The following is a 21,762-nucleotide window of genomic DNA, read 5'->3' on the forward strand; positions in this document are numbered from 1 at the left end:
GGTCTACAGTCCTACCACAACACTTGTTACTCCCGTAGTGGTATTAATTCAATGTGGATCCTGGAAAATTCAAAAGATCTTTTGGAGACAATCAGTTCAAGACTATTATCTGAATATAATAGCATAAAAACCTATGATTTTTCAACACTGTATACTTCTATTCCCCATACTCAGTTAAAATCCCGACTTAAAAACATTATACATCATTGTTTTTCCAAAAAAGATGGTACACCTAGATACAAATATATAGTTCTTGGTAGAGATTCCTCATACTTTGTAAGAAATAATTCCAAATCATCTCCCAAATATACAGAGGAAGATGTTTACAAAATGCTGGAATTTTTGATCGACAACATATTTGTCCAGTGTGGTGGACGTGTTTTTCAATAAACGGTCGGCATTCCAATGGGAACAAATTGTGCTCCTTTACTAGCTGACCTATTCCTTCACTCTTATGAGGCTGACTTTATAGCTGATCTGATCAGAAAGAAAGAATATTGTTTGGCTAGATCCTTCAATCTCAGTTTCCGTTATATAGATGACGTGTTATCTTTAAACAATCCTAATTTCGGGGATTTGATACATCGCATCTACCCAAAAGAACTTGAGATAAAAGATACTACAGACACTGTGAAGTCAGCCTCATATCTTGACATACACTTAGAAATCGATCATAAAGGAAAACTATTGACCAAACTTTACGACAAACGTGATGACTTTTCATTCAGAATTGTCAACTTTCCTTTCACCTGTGGCAACATCCCTTCGGCACCTGGGTATGGAGTGTTCTTATCACAACTCATACGTTATGCCAGAGCTTGCCGAAATTATGCAGACTTTTTGTATCGCACTAGAACTCTAACAAATAGGCTTCTGGAATAGGGTAATGTTGCTACAAGATTGAAGTCATCACTACATAAGTTTTATGGTCGTCATCATGAACTTGTGGATCGTTATGGTGTATCCATCAGCACCATTAAAACTGATTTATTCAACGGATCATGGTTTTCCTTTCCTCGTTTGTCTACCCCGGACTTGACTTTTTATGAGCAACTCGGCAGGTGTTTCTAGAAAAGCAGAGGACGCTTACCCTACTGGTGCACCTGGTCCATGCTCCCAGTTTTTAGTGGAGTCCGAGTTGCTCATTTACTTTTGTCACTTTGTATGTATGATTTTAGTTACTTTATGTTCTTTGTTGTGTATGTCTGTTTTCCATGTCTGGTCTTTGTCCTTGGGTTGCGCTCTTTTGATTACCGCGATAACCTTGGTTCCCTTGATTTCTCTTACATTGTATTTGATGACCTAATTGAAGAACAGAGTACCCTGTAGTTTTCTACTATTAATCAAAATTTATGAAATAATTCATTGAGGGGGTAGATTTGTACTCATTTTAACATGGGTGTGGCATTTATATACCGAGCAAAAGTGAGGTGTTAAATGAGAATATAAATGCCAAACCCATGTTAAAATGAGTACAAATCTGCCCCTTCCACGAATTATTTCTTTTCTGATATGACAAATATGGTAATTTTTGTGACAAAAATTTCCCTATTCATAGCCAAAAAGATTGCTGTTCCATTTCAACTCTCCGGTATGGAAGTTAGATTAAATTTGTATATTTATGTCATTGTATGTGTTAAATGTGTGTATTTATACAATTGATTTCAATTAGATAACCTCTCAGCCATTAAATCATTGCATAAATATTTTTAAATGAGTGTTTTGTCTTGAAGTGACTGTGAAAGAAAAGAGACAGTGTGCAGGTGCTAAAGGTGGGGTTGTACCGACATATACTGTTTAACGATATGAAGACATCAAATTAGAAAGTTCTTTAGTCTTTTCATATCTTTTTTTTCTTATCAAAGCTGTATGACTATATGTACAAGTGCAAACAAGTATGTTGAAATATTTTCAGGCATAAATTATCCCATGAAATAGTATCTATGATATCTGCCATGATACAGAGATGCTACAGTCATTGCACAGAGAATACTTTGCCAACAGAAGAAGTTACCACATGTATGACAGAGACTTACAGAGCTTTAAGAAATTCATGTGTCCAGTGTCAACAAAATCAGGAATTAATAAGAGAGAATCAAGACTTACTTTCCAACACAAAGCTGCTTATAGACAAAATCAGGCAAATGGTTCTAGTGAAAAGCTCAGAAAATTTTGTCATAACCCTCAGATGTGTGATGCAGTTCCTTGGTAACTTTAGCTCAGGGAACAAGGAAAATCAGCTTCTTATCTGTGATAATTTCTTAGATTGCATAAGGTATGAAAATAGAGAGTCTTTATTATATAGATAGAATGATTTGTTAAATATTCCCTGAGTGAAAAGAAAAAGATAATTCACACTGTGAAATAAAATTGCTAATTTCACTCTGACTTTCTCCCATCATAACATCACAACAAAAATATCAATCTGCTGATAAAACAAAATAAAAAAATTATGTTGAAAATAGCATTAAATTATGGGAAAATCTTTATGATAAATAAAATTATCAATTGGTGAACAACCAGAATCTAATTACTCATGCAAAGAGTACTTGAAGATTTTTAAAATACTTCTCTGTCTATGAATCAGGCCAAATGGGTATAAGGTGTGGCACATGAATAAAAAACCCAGAGATTTTTTGCATTATCGAAGTATTTATACCTCATAACCTCCAAAAATAACCATCAAAGAGTTTGTAAAGATTGCCTTTTAAAGATATTGATAATCCAAATTTAGTTGACATGCATGAAGGGAAAAAAGTGCTGAAAAACTTCCCACTCTGTATAGGCATTAAAAAAAGATATCTGTCACAGATGCTTCAGGATAAATTTAAATAGCTTTTGAGTTGTTTTTTTTTTAAATGTGTTGAATATACTGGAGGCAAAAAAAGATCATATTAAGAAAAAATAAAGTACCACCCACTGCCTGATTCTTACAGAGAATGATACTTTAACAAGTTTCACAGACTTGTTAAATCCAAGCCTTCTTTGGCACTCATGATCAAATTTTGGATTACTCTCTTTCCAATTAATTATTCTATTATTATGTCACAGGGTTTGACACCAGCAGTAGTCCAGTAGTCTTGTGCCTAACTAATTTGAGAAACGACTACCCTGAAATTTTAATTGGTAGTCTTTTGGGCTATCAAAATAATACTTCAAATTTTATTAATCCTGAGGAAAGGACCACAAAATACAAAATGTAATTTTGAGGACTTCCTTAATTATCTACAGTGGATTCCACTTAATAGCATACCTGTTAATTGCATATTCCTGTTGATTGCATAGAACCTCAAAGAACAAAAATGTTAACCTTCTTGTCCATATAAAAATTTCTCATATTTGCATAACATAAGACCAAAAATGAGACCATTCTTCTTTATTGCATAAGTATTTTTCAAAATTTATTGAAAAATGTACTTAAATGGATAAAACAACAATGCATTGTAGTGAAATACTTCAGTTTTCATAAGGACTTTGTTGACAACAATATTTTCTTTCTTTTGTCTAGACACTATAGCAGGAATCTAATAAGACATGATAAAAGAATATGTTCTACTTAAATATTGAAAATATTAGTTATTTTCCCTTGAAGTGACAATTTCTGATAAATGCATATTCCTGTTAAACACATATTTTTTTAAGACAAATAGGCGATGCCATTAACAGGAATCCACTGTATCAGAAAGTCCTGTAGGCTACCTAGCCACAATACTTATCCCAGTTTTGATGTAAGAAAACTTTCACTGTTATTGTTCAAAATAATTTAAACCTGATTTGATATTTAAAAAAATGTCCTAAACCCCCTACTCCTCCAAAAAAAAAAAAAACCCTCAAAAAAAGAATTTAAAAAATCATAATATGTACATCATGATGCAGCTTGAATGCAACTCAGTTTTTCATGTATGATTTTAGTTTCTCTATGTTCTTTGTTGTGTATGTCTGTTTTTCTTGTCTGGTCTTTGTCCCTGGATTACATTCTTTTGATTACCACTATAACCTTGGTTACCTTGATTACTCTTTCATAAAGACATTTGCTTTTTACTCTTTTAATCACTGAATATAATTGATAGTTTCTTTACTGAATTTGTGTATTTTGTTTGAGAGTTTAGTTTATATAGATCTATGCATCAAAAATTTACATTGTGTAACAGGGGAGATAATCCAGTTTTTTTATTTGAACACATAGTACCAAATTAGCAATTTGCTTTTACTGGCTTATTATCATGGATAACAATGCAGTACATTTTATGCTCTGCATTCATTTTCATTATTAAAACTATCAGGTTTTGAGAGACATATAGAGATTAAAAAAATGAAATAACATACATTTTAATTTTAGCAATCTTTTCTCTCTATCTGATGTGAAGCTGTCCAATTACACATGCATGTTATGTCATACATGTTTATCTGGGAATACAGAAAACCAGACAGTTTGGACCAATCAAAACACAATACAGATTTTAATCAATCTGATTGATTTTTGTATAGAACATGACTGTGAGTGGGGGTAAGTAACAAAATAATTTGCTTATTAGTACTAAATTAATAGGTTATAATTGTAACTGTTGCGATGAGCAGTGTTATGTTTATAGGATTAACATTCATGTAATGCAGACCCGTTGAAATATGCTGAACTGCCTGACCTGTCAGGTAAAAATTCAATCAGTCTGGTACAAATTTTTTAGTTGCCCATATAGGTGAAAAGTAGAAAAAGTACCAAATTCAGGATTTGTTCTAGCAAAGGCAAAATGTATTTCAATGGGTCGGGAATGGTATGGTGGTTTTGTAAGCATCATCTGTAAACATTTGTTTTTTGTTCAAATGCATGAATATTAGTTGTTTCAACTTTATAAAATTTTACAACCTGGCATTAAGCCACCAAAGGAAGGTTGGTATTTAGGGGTTTTGGCCCCAACGGTTTAAGAATTAGGGGCAAAAAAAGGGTCAAAAATAAAGTTAAACAACTTTAGTAAAATATTGGATGTCTATGATATTACTCCACAATATTTTATGCAGCCAAGGTCACAATGGGATTGATTTTGGAGGTTAAGACTTGATTTGTTTTGGAATGAGAGGCCAAAAAGGTGTCAGGAACAAGGATTTTCCTGATGTCCAGATAAAAACTCTTTGTGTAATTGAAACTATTTTTAATTTTATCATAAAATGCTATACTACTAAAGGAAGGCATGGATATTTTAAGAGGCTATGACTTAAAGAATTTAGGAGTAAGGGACCAAAAATGGGCCAGACTGACAATAACTAGAGTAAAAGTGAATGGAACTCTTTTAAATTGTACCACAATGTGTCATACCTCAAAAGAAGACTTGGATCGATTTTTGGGTTTGTGACTTGAATTAAGAATTAGGGGCACAATGGAGCAAGATAATTTTTTTCTGATTTCTGGGTGATAAATAGAGTAAAAAAGATTGAATCTCTGTGAAATTCTACCACAATGAACCATACTCTTAAAGGAAGTTTTGGATTGATTTTTGGAGGTTGTGACTGGAATCATTTAGGAGTTAGGGGTAAAAAAGGGTAGATTTTTATACTTTGTCAAAAGTCTTATCACAATAAAAATTAAAGCTGTTTCAAGTTTGAATGGTGTATCCATATTGCCCCAGCTGTTCAGGATTCAACATCTGCCATTGTATCAAGCTGTGCCCTGCTAATATAGAACAAGTAACACATCCCAAATAACTGAAAACTGCACACTAAAAAGAAAGACTATTAACCACCTAAAAATAGGGTTAAACTCAGATGCTCTGGAAGGGTAAATAGTTCCTGCTTCTTGCAGGGTACCCTTTGTGCTACTGTTCAAGGTCATGTCTAGTGAAAGAGGCATACAATCTATGACAGATGGAGGTTTTTATTGAAAACAGATATTACATATTGTTCTGTATTGTTCATCGAGATCTTGGTGACAATAAACCTTGATTTACATTTATACATTTTGTGTCTTTCAGTGTCACTGTTTCAGTTGTACATATTATATATATTTATGTATAAATTTTAATCTAATGTAGGTTGTTTGTGATAGAAAGTATATGTAAAGTAGACAAATGTTTTTTGTCAATTTTTCCATCCTTGAAAGACAATGGGAGGTAAGTCATGTTAAGGTGGGCAGTATTTACATTTCATAATTTATTCAGAAAGTTATTTCATTAATTTGTAAAACAAATATGATATTGGTTAAAAGATACATGTCAGTTTGTTGTAGACTAAGCTTATGAATGAAACTTTTACCTGAAAATGGAGTAAGCCATTGTTATCTACCCCATACAATGATATTACAATACCCTGAATTCATTGTTATCTACCCCATACAATGATATTACAATACCCTTAAGTCATTGTTATCTACCCCATACAATGATATTACAATACTCTTAAGTCATTGGGTTTTATTTAACCACAGCAATGCTTGGTCAGTGTTGCCTGCTTTATCCTTGTCATTGTTTACAATAATTTGGGTATTAGTATATGAATCTTATTGAATTCGATATCACATAGGAAAGGTCTTGGGAGTTATGACCCAAACTGTTAAGTTAAATGGGCTTTAAATGTGCACAATGAAATGACAATTTAATGCTCAATTCAGATGAGATTTGTCCACATAAAAGTTTGGATTGGAAGTTAAAGGTTACCTGCTCAACTATTAAATCCACAAACGCTTTCAGGGTTGTATTGCCATTGAGGCAATGGAGGCAACTGCCTCCCAGCTGAAAAGAACAATAATTGAATAATGTCAAAGGGTTTTTCCAAAAAAAAACAAAAAAAAACAATAACTTCTTTTTTAATACACTATTTCATTTTAAGAATTTACATTCTAAATATCCTGGAAAGGTAGTTTTTTATGTTTCAATGAATGGTCAATAGGTCACATTAAAGTATAAAAGGTTAAAGGTCTAGAACCCAAGTAAATATAATTTTTAAAGCTCCATGACAGAAATTAGTTCTGGAATTTGGAACCCCTGATTGAAATATATATGAATGTTCATAGTTTTCTGAAAATGATCTTGTTAAATAAACCAGAGGTTCCATAGGTGTGGACATTTTAGAAGTTTTGGATGATATTACAGATGAGCGAAGTTACACTACTGGTATCAGTAGAAAAAGGACCTTAAAGCAAGTCTAAGTTTGACCAGGAGTGGGTCTAGGTCAGGGCATAATGGGTATATGCCCCCTCTCTTTTCAAAGAAAAAAAAAACAAAACTGTTGTTATCTGCTAAATATTGTATTGAATATGACAATTTATCATATTCATTCATTAAAAATGTCATAATCTGATTGTGATTAATTACGTCTCCCTAAACCTGCCCCTGGATACTGACGTGATGTTTATAATGTTTTCATCTCAACCATATAGGGAATAGAGAAAAAAAATCAGCAAGTACATATGCTTTCAAACTTGTATGCCTTACTGATATTTAGTTATTCCCCTTTGCACTACATCATATTAAATTCTATGGAGTTGTATTGTTTTACTTAATAAATAATTCTAAATTGCTTTTTAAATATAAAGTAGAATTTAACTTAATTTCAGTATAGCATAAAAGTTTGAAAGCATAATCTGGCTTTGCTAATCATTCTTTTTGTTGTTATTTAAGTTTGTCAGTTTTGTTAATATTTCAGGACCTTGTATTTTATGTGGATTGTGTTGCATTAACAGAGCATTTCTGATATTTACAACAACAAAAAATGGAACTTAAATTACACTGACAGAGCAAGATCATTAAGTTTGACCTACATTGATAATTTACTGACAATTATAAAAATGGCGTGAGAACCTATTCATCAGTTTAGAATGTTTTTTTACTCTGTTTTTAATAGGTTATTAGTATTAGAGGTTCTTGTGGATCAGATACAGAAAACAGAACCAGAAACTGCTGTATCAAATCTTATCTATTTAGCTGAAGATGTCAAAACACAAGCTTATAAAATATTAACCCTGCTAGAAAAGCATGAAGATCAGGTAAGTCAGATTGAAATGTTTTGAATTGAATTGAATTTTTAGCTCATCTGGTCAAAGGCTATGTAAGTAACTGCCATCATTTGACATTGGCCATCATGGTCATTGTCAGTCATTGAAAAATATAATAGATGGAAGAAAACTTTCAACTGAAGAAATGATCCCTATGATAAAACCTACCATAGTCTTCTTGAGTCAAAATTGTAGGACAACTCCTGGTTATAGTTATTGTTTTTGAAATGGAAAAATTTAGCAAGTGAGCAATTCATGCTCCTGGAAGCCTCTTATTTTTTTTGAAGACTTAGTTCAATTTAAGATTTTGCCAATTAAGAAGAACTATATGTCATTAAATAGCATTTAATTTTTGTTTATATTAACTGCTGTTTTGTTATATTGCCAATGTCTAGATCAAGATACATATGCAAGACTTCCTATGACACACTCTGTGCGACTGAATTCATAGTTCAAACACTCAATTCCAAACAGCATACATAGTTTCTTTTGGTACTATAGTCAGTCAATCCATCAATCCATAGGTCAGTCAATCCATCAATCTATAGGTCAGTCAATCCATCAATCTATAGGTCAGTCAATCCATCAATCTATAGGTCTTTCAATAACTCAAAGATTCTCATAATTTTGATAATATTTGGTAGAATGTTTGTCTTTCCATTGCATTCCATTGATTTTCTAATTAAGAGTAATAAATTTTTTGTCTTAATTGTGCAGTAGTTTTTGGGCATGTCCAATATATACTGTTGCAAGGAAAAATCTTTTGTATTACGCAAAGCTGTACCATACATGCTCAATAACTTTTCAGCAATTAAGTCAGAAAGGTCTTAAAATGCAAAAAGGTGACTAATGTTTTATGTGTTTAAGTGTTCATTAAAGTAGTATGCTGTTTTTTATGTATCTTTTACAATTTTTGACAGAAATAATTTGATTTATACAAGAGTTACTGTCTTGGTGTTTTTTTTTCATTCTGATCATAACAATATATTTAGGTTTTAGAGTTTGGGCTTTGTTTGTTGGTTAAAATTGGGGTCCAAAATTATATTTGACTTAATATTTCATAGAAGAAATTAATACCTGTATTTCCATCAGCTGAATGTTTCTTTGAACCTAGACTTTAAATTTAAAATTACCATGTTTCTATATTTGTTCACACTGAATTTCAAAGAATGTTAACTTAGGCTTTGATATTGTTCAGACAAAATTGAAATCTTGGTGTTTTTTCTCCAATTTAGTGTATTTAATCCCTAATGTTGATATCAGAATAAAGACCATATTTTCAAATTTGCCCATATTGAGGTCCAAAATGGATCTCAAATATGATTTTGTTCGAATTAACAAAAAATAATTTCTTGGCACTATATTTTTATATGCTGAATTTTGACTTGTATGCACATTTTTTTATTTAAATTGTAATTTTTAAGTGATTTTAGTTTAATGACTACATTCATTTTATATCAAAAACCTGCTGTGCCAAATATTACTTCACAATTAGAATTCAGAGATGCAGCAAGCTTTAATGTTATGGTGAAATACTATCACATCAGATTGATTGTTAAATAACACTACAACAATGAAGTTGAAAAAGATAGCACTTTCTGTATATCAGTTACATCCTTCATTTCGTGCATTATAAAGCTAGAATGTCATTACTTCAAGGATATAATTCGACTGTCTTTGTGGATATAAACCATGCACTAAAATCCCCCCAAAAAATCTTTCGTGACACAGTGTTGGCCAATCATTTGCACGATATGAGTGATGCTGACTATCAGCTGACTGTTTCTATAAATACTTGGTTTAATTTTCATTTTCGTGCCAACATATATAGGTTACAGACCACCAATTCAACCAATGAGCATTTGGAACGTATGCAAAAATAGTCCTACACAGAAATTACCCCTGTTCCTCATAGTGCTGTGAAAAAAGTTCTCATCTTATTTAAAAAATTTAAACAGTTTCTGAAAGGAAAAATATTTCTGTACATTTTGTGTCTTGTGATGTGAAGGCTTATCTCCATAATGATTTCTAAATATACCCCTATCTTGTGAAACCACTGAGATTTCCCATGCTATTTATAGACCCTTCACTTCCGGTGACCAGTACTGCACTGCAAGTGTGCTAACCCCACATGCCATTCTGAGGATTGTGAGATGACATATATAGAATCATGCTGATATGTAGTCCTCTGCAGGTTAAAGTTAAGGTAAAGTCCAGAGAAGCCATCTAATATTATGAAATTATCATAGAAGCCTATGGGAAGTGGAGTTAGTGGTTTCTAGCCTTAAGCTGAAGCCATGGCAAAATGAAAAGTTTCTTGCAATAGCTTTAAAATACTTGAAGATCTGGTAAACTTTGCCATGAGAGGAATACTCTACAAAAATCCTTCAAAATATGCATTTTTTTAAGTTGTAGGTCCTAATTATGGAAAATTGGTCTTTTTGGCTGATTTTTATGTCCTATCTTATAAAAAAGTGTAGAAAATTTAGTAGAAATATCAAATATTAAACTTTGAGGGCTATATTTACCTAAATATGGTGGTAATCAGCACTTGAAATCAAGTTTTGTGTAAATTTGAGCAAAAATTTGGTTAGAAATGAGGAAAAACTCACTTTCATATCTGCGGTTAAGGACATGTAATCATTTCCTTATGGCAACATGGAAAATCCATTTTTGAGTACTTTTTTCGCTTTAGGTGCCCTTTACTGGTCATGTTTTAATGTGAAAACACTATTTACATATTTAAAGTCAAAGATATCACCTTTTGTGAAAATTTAAAGATTTAGGGTTTTTGACATGTGATCAAGAAAAAGGGGGAGGCATGTCAGACATAATTTTTTAAAAACAGACCAATTTTTCAGAACATGATTACTTTTAAAGGCTATCTCTTTATAAATATTGTCAAAAAAAACAAGTCGTGGTTGATTTTTTTTATTTGAAAAGTCAGAAAAAGTTCTTTGCAAATATTTAATGCATTTAAGTATGGTATAATATTGTCACTATTTTGCCCGCGCAACTTGGTTACCCTATATTTAAAAATCAAATATTAAAAAAATGCTTGTCACATTTCACTGAAACTTTGCAAATGCATTTAGTATGTTTATAGGAAGGTACTTGTATAGTTATTTATTTTTTCTAAGACAGAAAGTGACCCTTTAGGTTACAGACCACCAATTCAACCAATGAGCATTTGGAACGTATGCAAAAATAGTCCTACGCAGAAATTACCCCTGTTCCTCATAGTGCTGTGACAAAAGTTCTCATCTTAATTAAATAATTTAAACAATTTCTGAAAGGAAAAACATTTCTGTACATTTTATAGGTGCATTTTGCATCTTGTGATGTGAAGCCTAATCTCCATAATGATTTCTAAATATACCCCTATCTTATGAAACCACTGAGATTTCCCATGCTATTTATAGACCCTTCACTTCTGGTGACCAGTACTGCACTGCAAGTGTGCTAACCTCACATGCCATTCTGAGGATTGTGAGCTGACATATTGTAGAATCATGTTGATATATAGTCCTCTGCAGGTTAAAGTTAAGGTAAAGTCCAGAGAAGCCATTGAATATTGTGAAATTATCATAGAAGCCTATGGGAAGTGGAATTAGTGGTTTCTAGCCTATACTCAATACTGTTAGACCCGGTTTGCACTCATATGTGTAATACATGACGGACTGAGGGGTTTCTAAACGTCTTTGGCTATCGTTTGGGGGCTCTCACGGACGGTGTAAAGCATCAAAACGTTTACAAAGTCACCGGGCATAGTCAAACCCCTGAATGTGGGTCATTGTGTATTCGGGGAAATGAGTGACCATATTCATTCATTAAATTCATTAAAATTAATGCATTATTACGTGATTTAATGTCGATCCGTGACCTAATGATTGAATTTGTGATAAGCATGCAATATGCAGCATTGTATAGCCTACAAAATTTGCTGAATCTTTGACCCAGCAAAATACTTTTTTTCGGATAAAATTAACACTTTCCAGTGGATGTAAGACAGATATTAATGCATGCCGGGCAATTGATGAAAATTTCCAAGGCCGAAAAATAATGATATATGGTCAGTAGCTAGGTAGGGATTTATTTTCGTTTATTTTTTTTAAGTGAAATAATTCATAAAGATACAATGAAAACAAAATATGCAAAGACTAAACATGTAATAGACTTAGTCCACAGCCTAATAACTTTTGGGATTCAGTGCATAAGATATTTTTTTGTTTTGACGGAGGTCAAATGCCCAATCCTTATTTACACGACATAGCAAGTTCAACACATTTATTGATAATAGTAGATATTTAGTAACACATTTTAATAGATATTTATCAACATGTGTATAATTCAGTTATTGATTTCAGTAAGTAGAGGAGTTTTCTAGACGATGCAAACACGTTCACCCTGCCGATGCACCTGGTCCATGCTCCCAGTTTTAAGTGGAGTCCGAGTTTCTCATTTACTTTTGTTACTCTGTATGTATTATTTTAGTTACTTTATGTTCATTGTTGTGTTTGTCTTTTTTCCATGTCTGGTCTTTGTCTCTGGATTACATTCTTTTAATTTCCGCTATAATCTTGGTTTTATTGGTTTTTCTTTCAAGGCAAAACGTTTGTATGTTCAAATTCGCTGGTTGGGCAATGCCAGTCAGCGTCCATACTTGTCCCTCTGGCAGTACCAGTCTATGTCCACACTTGTATGAAGTAAAAAGAAACTTGAAGAACAAAAAAAAGATCTACAGTGTAAAATTTGCTATACCTGTTTATGCACCAATCTTTCTAGTTGCGTTTGAAAGGTATATTTCAAAGATTTTTCATGGTTTCCTGACATCAGTTTGACATCATCTCTGTCGGAGTGGTTAAAGGCCGAGAAGTCTTTAATTTTGAAACGAATGAAAGTTTAAGTAGGTCAATGAGTGCCAAGGCTACATCAGTTTTCAAAGACCCCGATGTAGCAAAAACATTGTCTACTATACATTACAAATATGTTGTCGTACCAGCAGACAAAGCCCAAAACAACATTGTTTTCGTCTGCAAAACGTTTTATATCCAATGTTTATTATCAGAGGTAGACGTAGAGAGCGGTAGCAGTGATAGGACCTATACTGCTACCACTGTCTCCAAAGAAGAGATTGTGGAAAGCCATAAATCTGTGCTATCCTCGTTTGGTCTCTCTACCAAGGACGATGATTGTGATTTACCGTCTATGTACTGGATTCCTAAACTCCACAAGAATCCATACAAACAACGTTTCATAGCTGGATCTGCAAAATGTACCACTAAACCTCTTTCAAAACTTTTAACTTCTATACTCACAACTGTCAAAGAGGGTCTGCAGTCCTACCACAACACTTGTTACTCTCGTAGTGGTATTAATTCAATGTGGATCCTGAAAAATTCAAAAGCTCTTTTGGAGACAATCAGTTCAAAAATATTATCAGAATATAATACCATTAAAACCTATGATTTTTCAACACTGTATACTTCTATTCCCCATACTCAGTTAAAATCCCGACTTAAAAACATTATACATCGTTGTTTTTCCAAAAAAGATGGTACACCTAGATACAAAATATATAGTTCTTGGTAGAGATTCTTCATACTTTGTGAGAAATAATTCCAAATCATCTTCCAAATATACAGAGGAAAATGTTTACAAAATGCTGGAATTTTTAATCGACAACATATTTGTCCAGTGTGGTTAACGTGTTTTTCAACAAACGGTCGGCATTCCAATGGGAAAAAATTATGCTCCTTTACTTGCTGACCTATTCCTTCACCCTAATGAGGCCGACTTTATAGCTGATCTGATAAGAAAGAAAGAATATCGTTTGGCTAGATCTTTCAATCTTAGTTTCCGCTATATAGATGACGTATTATCTTTAAACAATCCTAATTTCGGGGATTTGATACATCGCATCTACCCAAAAGAACTTGAAATAAAGGATACTACAGACACTGTGAAGTCAGCCTTATATCTTGACCTACACTTAGAAATCGATGATAAAGGAAAACTATTGACCAAACTTTACGACAAACGTGATGACTTTTCATTCAGAATTGTCAACTTTCCTTTCACCTGTGGCAACATCCCTTCGGCACCTGCGTATGGAGTGTTCATATCACAACTCGTACGTTATGCCAGAGCTTGCCGAAACTACGCAGACTTTTTGCATCGCGCTAGAACTCTAACAAATAGGCTTCTGGAACAGGGTTATGTTGCTACAAGATTGAAGTCATCACTACAGAAGTTTTATGGTCGTCATCATGAACTCGTGGATCGTTATGGTGTATCCATCAGCACCATGAAAAATGATTTATTCAACGGGTCATAGTTTTCCTTTCCTCGTTTGTCTACCCCGAACTTGACTTTTTATGAGCAACTCGGCGGGTGTTTCTAGAAAAGCAGAGGACGCTTACCCTACCGGTGCACCTGGTCCATGCTACCAGTTTTTAGTGGAGTCCGAGTTGCTCATTTGCTTTTGTTACTTTGTATGTATGATTTTAGTTACTTAATGTTCTTTTTGTGTATGTCTGTTTTCCATGTCTGGTCTTTGTTCCCGGATTACATTCTTTTGATTACCGCTATAACGTTGGTTCCCTTGATTACTCTATCAGTTATTGTAAGAACATACGAACAGTACATTGCCGTCTACAGGAGATGAATGCCTCTGATGTTTGAAAATTAACATTTATGCATCTCAAATAGCGACCTTGGCAACAAATTTGTCGTTTGAATAATTATCTAAATGTATCCTTGATACCAAATTAAAAACTTCTAAAGTATAAATATGTATGTATTTCCTGTGATGCTATGTCATACCAAGTTTGATTTTCTTTTTTATAACACAGTTGCATTGAAATGAACATAATTAGATACTGTTATTCCATTTACCTGTATAGCACGACCTTGTTGTCAATCATTATTTCAATTGCATAAGAAGATTTACTTTGTCTTTTGAAATGAGTGACATATACGAAATATTTTATCAATAAGCTTTTTCAAGTAGTTTAAATGATTTGCATGTATGAATTTGTTTAAAATATTTTTGACACCTTTTGTGAATGAATATTTGACCTATTGTATGAATGAATCAGGGATTTTATTGAAGAAGAGTAAAATTATAATAGATTTATTACATGTCTTTGAGAATAATTGTTCACATCCTTTGATGATTTTGTTTATGGTTCCTTTGTCTAGGTAAAATCATGAGGAAAATTCTTTGATCTTGGAAAATAAATTAGTTGATTGATCCCACATATGTGAGTCAAAGATAGGAAAATTATATAAAAATTAAAAAAAAATATTTAAATGCTTCCCACTCATGGTTCAAATGTACAATTTATTAATTTGAACTTGCAATCAATGAGCAAATCAGTTAATTGAAGAATTGGTTCTTGTCTCATATCTTGACCTACTCTTAGAAATCGATGGTAAAGGAAAACTATTGACCAAACTTTACGACAAACGTGATGACTTTTCATTCAGAATTGTCAAATTTCCTTTCACCTGTGGCAACATCCCTTCGGCACCTGCGTATGGAGTGTTCATATCACAACTCATACGTTATGCCAGAGCTTGCCGAAACTACGCAGACTTTTTGCATCGCGCTAGAACTCTAACAAATAGGCTTCTGGAACAGGGTTATGTTGCTACAAGATTGAAGTCATCATTACAGAAGTTTTATGGTCGTCATCATGAACTCTTGGATCGTTATGATGTATCCATCAGCACCATGAAAAATGATTTATTCAACGGGTCATAGTTTTCCTTTCCTCGTTTGTCTACCCCGAACTTGACTTTTTATGAGCAACTCGGCGGGTGTTTCTAGAAAAGCAGAGGACGCTTACCCTACCGGTGCACCTGGTCCATGCTCCCAGTTTGCTTTTGTTACTTTGTATGTACGATTTTAGTTACTTTATGTCCTTTGTTGTGTTTGTCTGTTTTTATGTCTGGTCTTTGTCCCCGGATTACATTCTTTTGATTACCGCTATAACCTTGGTTCCCTTGATTACTCTTTTACACACAATGCTGGCACATTGCACATAATTGTCAGCATTGTTTGTAAAAACCTCTATGTTGTTTTGTTCATCAGTACTTAAATTAATTTGTTTTACTCTGTTGTTATCCAGAACGGAATACAGTAGACTTTAGCATTATTAACAAAACACCATAATTGTACTTTTCATTCATGCTGTTACCAAAATTGAAAGTAACTGTGCTTGCAATGTGAAATCCTACCCGTCATGCTGCCATTTACTGTTCTTAAAGTTGTGTAGTAGGTTTTAGACAATGTCTGACCACTTTTCCGGCTGGGATTGATATTTAGGGGTTATCATCCAAAGAGTAATCAAGGGAACCAAGGTTTTAGCGGAAATCAAAAGAAAGTAATCTAGGAACAAAGCCGAGAAATAGGGAGATGTGGGTAGGATCGGGCAATTTAGCCTTCTGTGGCGGAACCCAATGGTTCCTACTCCGATAGAATACCACAGAATGGTTCTTTAACGTGCGAGGAACGTGGTATATTTCCCAATACGTTGCACCACTATGGTACTTAACGATCGACGAGTTCCGCTAGAATCTTGGTTCCTTTGATTACTCCTTTATGACGACGACCATAGAACTTCTGTAGTGATGACTTCAATCTTGTTGCAACATAACCCTGTTGCAGAAGCCTGATTGTAAAAGTCTAGCACGACACAAAAAGTGTGCGTAGTTACGACAAGCTCTGGCATAACTTATATGAAATGGAAGTTGACAATACGGAATGAAAATCATCACGTTTGTCTTATTGTTTGGTCTATAGTATAGTGTAGGTCAAGATATGAGGCTGACTTCTCTGAAAAATCTTTTTCGGTATATTTGGAAGATGATTGGAATTATTTTTTTTCAAAGTATGAGGAATCTCATATTTGTATCTAGGTGTACCATATTTTGGGAATAACAACGATTTTCTTTGAGTATGAGCAGTAGAAGTATAAATATCTTTCGAATTTTTCAGGATCCACATTGAATTAGTACCACTACGGGAGCCTGTTGTGTCGTTTATCTCAAGTTCTTTGGGGTAGATGCGATGTATTAAATCCCCTAAACTAGGATTGTTTAACGATAATACGTCATAAATATAACGGAAACTGAGATTAAAGGATCGATCTAGCTAAACGATGTTCCATCTCTTGGATCATTTCAGCTATAAAGTCAACCTCATAAAAGTGAATGAATAGGTAAGCAAGTAGAGGAGCACAATCTTTTTCGGTATATTTGGAATATGATTGGAATTACATTGAATTAATACCACTACGGGAGTAACAAGTGTCGTAATAGGACTGGAGACCCTCTTTAACAGTTTTGAGTATAGATGTTAAAAGTTTCGAAAGATGTTTGGTTATACACTTGCAGATCCAGCTATGTAGCTATGTTCATATTGATTCTTGTTGAGTTTAATAATCCAGTATATAGACGGTAGATCACAATCATTGTCTTTAGTAGAGAGACCAAAAGGAGATAACACAGATTAATGATTTTACATTATCTCTTCTTTGGAGAGTGTGGTAGCAGTTTAGGTTTTATTATTGCTATTGTTTTCAACGTCTACCTCTAATAAACGATGGATTTAATACGTGTTGTAGACAAAGACATGTTGTTTTGGGCTTTGTCTGCTGGAACGATAATATATTTCTCATGTATAATTGACAATGTTTTGCTACATTGTGGTCATTGAAAACTATGCAGCATTGGCACTCATTGACCTACTTTAAACTTTCATACGTTTTGGAATTAAAGACCTCACAGCCTTTATCCACTCTGACAGAGAATCAACGTAAACGTCTTCTAAATCTTGTTCTCGTTTTATCCATTTTCTTGCGTAGTCCCCTACGGCATCCATAAGAACTTTAAATTTACAATTTCCAATTTATGGAGTGTGCATCTAAACCTCTGTTTACAAACGGTAGTGGAAGAAATTATCGTTTTTCTTCATCTGGACATTTTTCACAAACTGGTTTAAAGAGTCTGTGGGAACCAATATCCGAAATGATGGCCTCAAGTTTGTATAATAATGAGGTAGGCTTAGAAACAGAGTATCAAGACTTATTTTGTAAAGGGAGTGCAGTAGAGTGGGCGGTATAGAATAGAGTTTAATTCGAATGAGATGAAGTCGAAGTGGTTTTTGTATGAAAGAAAGAAGACCATCTATGGAATCATTATGCATCTTAGGTGATGTATAGTTGGGATGGACATGACTGTGTTGGATTTTTGTGAAATAAATTCATCACATTTATTTTATTGGTATATTGGGTTGAAAGGTTTCCTATACTTTTATGTTGTCCATTGGACCAGTAAGGTATTGCAGTACCTAGTCTGCGTATCAAGTATTCCTCTCTTTCCGTACGAAAGTTTTTACTTAGGACAGGACTGTTTGTTGGATGGTATATATTTTTTTCAAGAATACGAACTTTTATATAGAGGATTGAATGATCCTTTTGATTCAGATGTTGATGAACTGTCGAGAATTTGGTGGTATTAATGCTCGAACGATGACGGCACATTCGTTTGTTTAATTGTTCTTGTGTTTCACCGACATATTCTAGACTGCGCAATTTGCATTATAATACATAAGTTTGTCGATATGCAAATTAAGTCATCATGATTTCTAATGTGAAAGGTTTTGTTCGTTAAGGTACTAGTGAAGAAAGAATCGGTTATTAGAATGTTGCTTGTTTTGCAATTCCACATTTTGATATAGTTCCATGTGGTTCGTCATCGTTTTAGTCTAATATATCATTAACGTATGATCGTGTACAATTTGTTGGAATTATCAGGGCATTATCCATACCAGATACGAGCGTGTTAGAATTCCCATCAGGGGAACAGTCTAACAAGACAACAGTGTGTGCGGTCTGTTGTCAGGTTTTGACTTTTTAGATTGAACAACGTCAAAGCCAGTTTTTCGTTCATTCCAATGTTAAAACCATAAATTATATTACTCGGCTGATGACACCCTCGGGGACAAAATCCATCAGCAGAGGGTCCATCAACCGACCCGTGTTGTGAAAGAAGCATAAAGGTTGTAAAACAAACATTTTCAGTTTTCGAAAAAAAATAACTTGGTGAAATATCATTGGTCTTAATGAAATTATAGCTTACGTATCTTACCACAAAAGAAAGCTAATTGATTTTCAGAGTTATTACTCTGTGTGGAATTAAGGGACCAAACTACAGAAACCACAGAATTATGAATTGTTTTTTCAGTTTCTGGACAGCAACATGAGTGAAATTATAGGGATCTCTGTAAGATTGTACCACATGATTCCATACTATGAAAAATATAAGTTGGGAGTTAGAGGCTTTCATGTTAAGGGTTTGGGAATTAAGAAAAAAAAAACGGAGCATTCTCTTTGGCTTTCACACAATAACCTGAATAAAAATGTTTAAAATTTAAACATAACAGACAAAAAGATTTATTAGGTACACGCCGTAGATAGATTAATTCTCCATGTAATTAAATTTTGAATATTCTGTCTTATTTGATACATGTCAATTACAAATTCTAAAGTTCCCTGATAACTTTCATTCCGGTGAGAATGTTGTGTACTGTAATCATACTTCAGATCTGTATCAAACTTGAATGTTGTGTCAATACTGACCTAGGATTCAACCTCTGTTCCTGTATCAGTCTGTCTGTCTGCATCTATTTTCTTAGTAGTTTGTAGCATTGTTATGAAACCATGTGGGATGTAATATAACTACATGGAGATGTGCATACTATTAGGAATTTAAATTTGAGCAACAATTGTAGAAATGATGGCCGATGGACTCACGCGTTTTTCAGCAATATTTGTTCTGATGCGTTGTCGGCAACGACCTGCAGGATATTTATAGTGGCGTGTTAAATTTCCAAATGGGCTTTGCATATCGTCTAGATTTTATGTTTGAGCAACCATTGTTGAAATGACGGCTGTTGGACTTCAACTCTTCCTCAATGACTTGTAGGATTGCTATAAAACTTGATAACATGTTAAATTGAAATATTGACATAGGCATATTGTCAGGGTTTTATGTTTGGGAAAATAATGTAGAAATGACGGCTGTCCGCGTTTTCGACTTGCTGGATTGTAATGAAACTCAATGGAGCGTTTGATTACCATGGAGATGTGTGTATATTGTCATGAATTTGTGTTTTAAGTAAATGTGCAGAGGAAAATTGCTGAATTCTGTTTGGAGTTGGGTTGTTTAGAATGGCAGCATAATTGGATGTCACAAGTGCTTAGTTTCACCCCAATAAAAATTGTGTCCAATATGAAGTGTGTGTGTCCACACTGGTCCCCAAAAGTACAGGGTTCAACTGGCTGCGGGGTATTAGACCCGTTAGGGGCAATGTTTAATTCGTTTTCATATTCAAAGCACTTGCATATCATCCTCTTTTATTAGTAACTTTTCGATCTTATGTGTCCTTGGAATTCCATACATTTGTACTTTCTTTCATTTTAAAAAATAAATGAAAGGCAAATATGCACGTATTTAATGGTAGGCCATGTCACTCATATAGCGCTTTGATCTGAACAGATTTACATTTCTTTTTGCATGAGTTTTATACGACAATGTTTTCCTGTTTGACTTTATTAACCTTATAACAGCAGAAGGTATTGTTATCTGTCAAGTCTATAAACATATACAATAACAAGGTGCGTTTTCTTTTATCTGAGTATTTCACATAGTATGTTGTATTTTATTTTGTCATACATATGTAATTGATTGATTTTGATTTATTTGTATGCATGAATTAATTTTTTCATCTTTTGCGAATAAATTAAGTCAACATTTTTTTTTCTCTCAATACAGTAAGTTAATTTTCTAGATTTATAACATGTCACTTAAAAGAGTAATTTCGCAAAATTGAAGACGTTTCTATTTCCTTTGTATTCATAATACTGTAAGAAGAAAGTCATTGATCTCATTGAATGAATTAATTGTTCATCAATTGGTAATTGAGTGTAATAATATCATAAAAAACCTTGAAAACTTTATTGAAAATATTATATTAAAGAAAAGTAATAATAAAGTAAAACAAAAATGGCTGCTGTGATGTTTTTTGGATCTTTCTTTTGGATTAAAGGGAGTAGGAACCCCAAAAGAGTTTTACTCTAATTTAATAGTACCTATGTAAACATGCATAAAAGAGTGTTTGTTTAATTTCAAAGCCTCGCTAATTAGCCTTAATTAACTGATAAACACTAACACAGGAGGCTGACATTTTTTCCCAGCATGCATCATGATTATGACGTGTCTGTGGCACTAATCTGATCAAGTAATACTTTATCCTAACATGTGGTCACACAAAAAAAAAAAACAAAATGTGTGTGAAGTAGAAAATATAATTCAAAATAATTGTATAATAAAAATATCAAAACTTGAAATTGTCTTTCTTTTGCATCAAATCAATATTAGATGTAAAAAAACATTTGATTGAATAACATGAATAGTGGATAAAACGATCGATTGGACATCTAGAGGAAATCTTAAAACACGATGTTTGTAATGAAAGTAATCGTCGAATTCAGTTTCTCATCAGCATGCTGTTAAAATGATAAAAGTTGATAGCCATTGTAACCAGCATTTCAGTTTCATTTGTGAAGAAACAAAATTGATGATAGATATCTAACATTGGTAATTTTACTTTAAGCTAGCTTATCTTGCATACACTATGTTTAGGAAGTTATATATTAATTATGAATGGAAGAACCAAAAATGATAAATTAGGTCAATTGACATGCCGCACT

At 33.3% G+C, this 21,762-nt stretch overlaps 1 protein-coding gene across 2 annotated transcripts in view; it reads left to right on the forward strand.

Moving 5' to 3' along the window:
- Window positions 1–21,762, forward strand: part of LOC148627681 (ataxin-10-like) — a 36,632-nt gene that overhangs the window by 1,807 nt on the left and 13,063 nt on the right. For both annotated transcript variants that reach the window (XM_088577018.1, XM_088577021.1), the window contains exons 2-5: window positions 1,916–2,275; window positions 4,340–4,507; window positions 6,024–6,101; window positions 7,831–7,972. In XM_088577018.1, the coding sequence (XP_088433144.1) occupies window positions 1,916–2,275; window positions 4,340–4,507; window positions 6,024–6,101; window positions 7,831–7,972 (748 nt within the window). The remainder of the gene's footprint in view (window positions 1–1,915; window positions 2,276–4,339; window positions 4,508–6,023; window positions 6,102–7,830; window positions 7,973–21,762) is intronic.

The sequence above is a fragment of the Perna viridis genome, chromosome 1 (genome assembly GCF_037379345.1).
Source record: "Perna viridis isolate PV_CMFRI_1.1 ecotype Kerala chromosome 1, ASM3737934v1, whole genome shotgun sequence".
Taxonomy (NCBI): domain Eukaryota; kingdom Metazoa; phylum Mollusca; class Bivalvia; order Mytilida; family Mytilidae; genus Perna; species Perna viridis.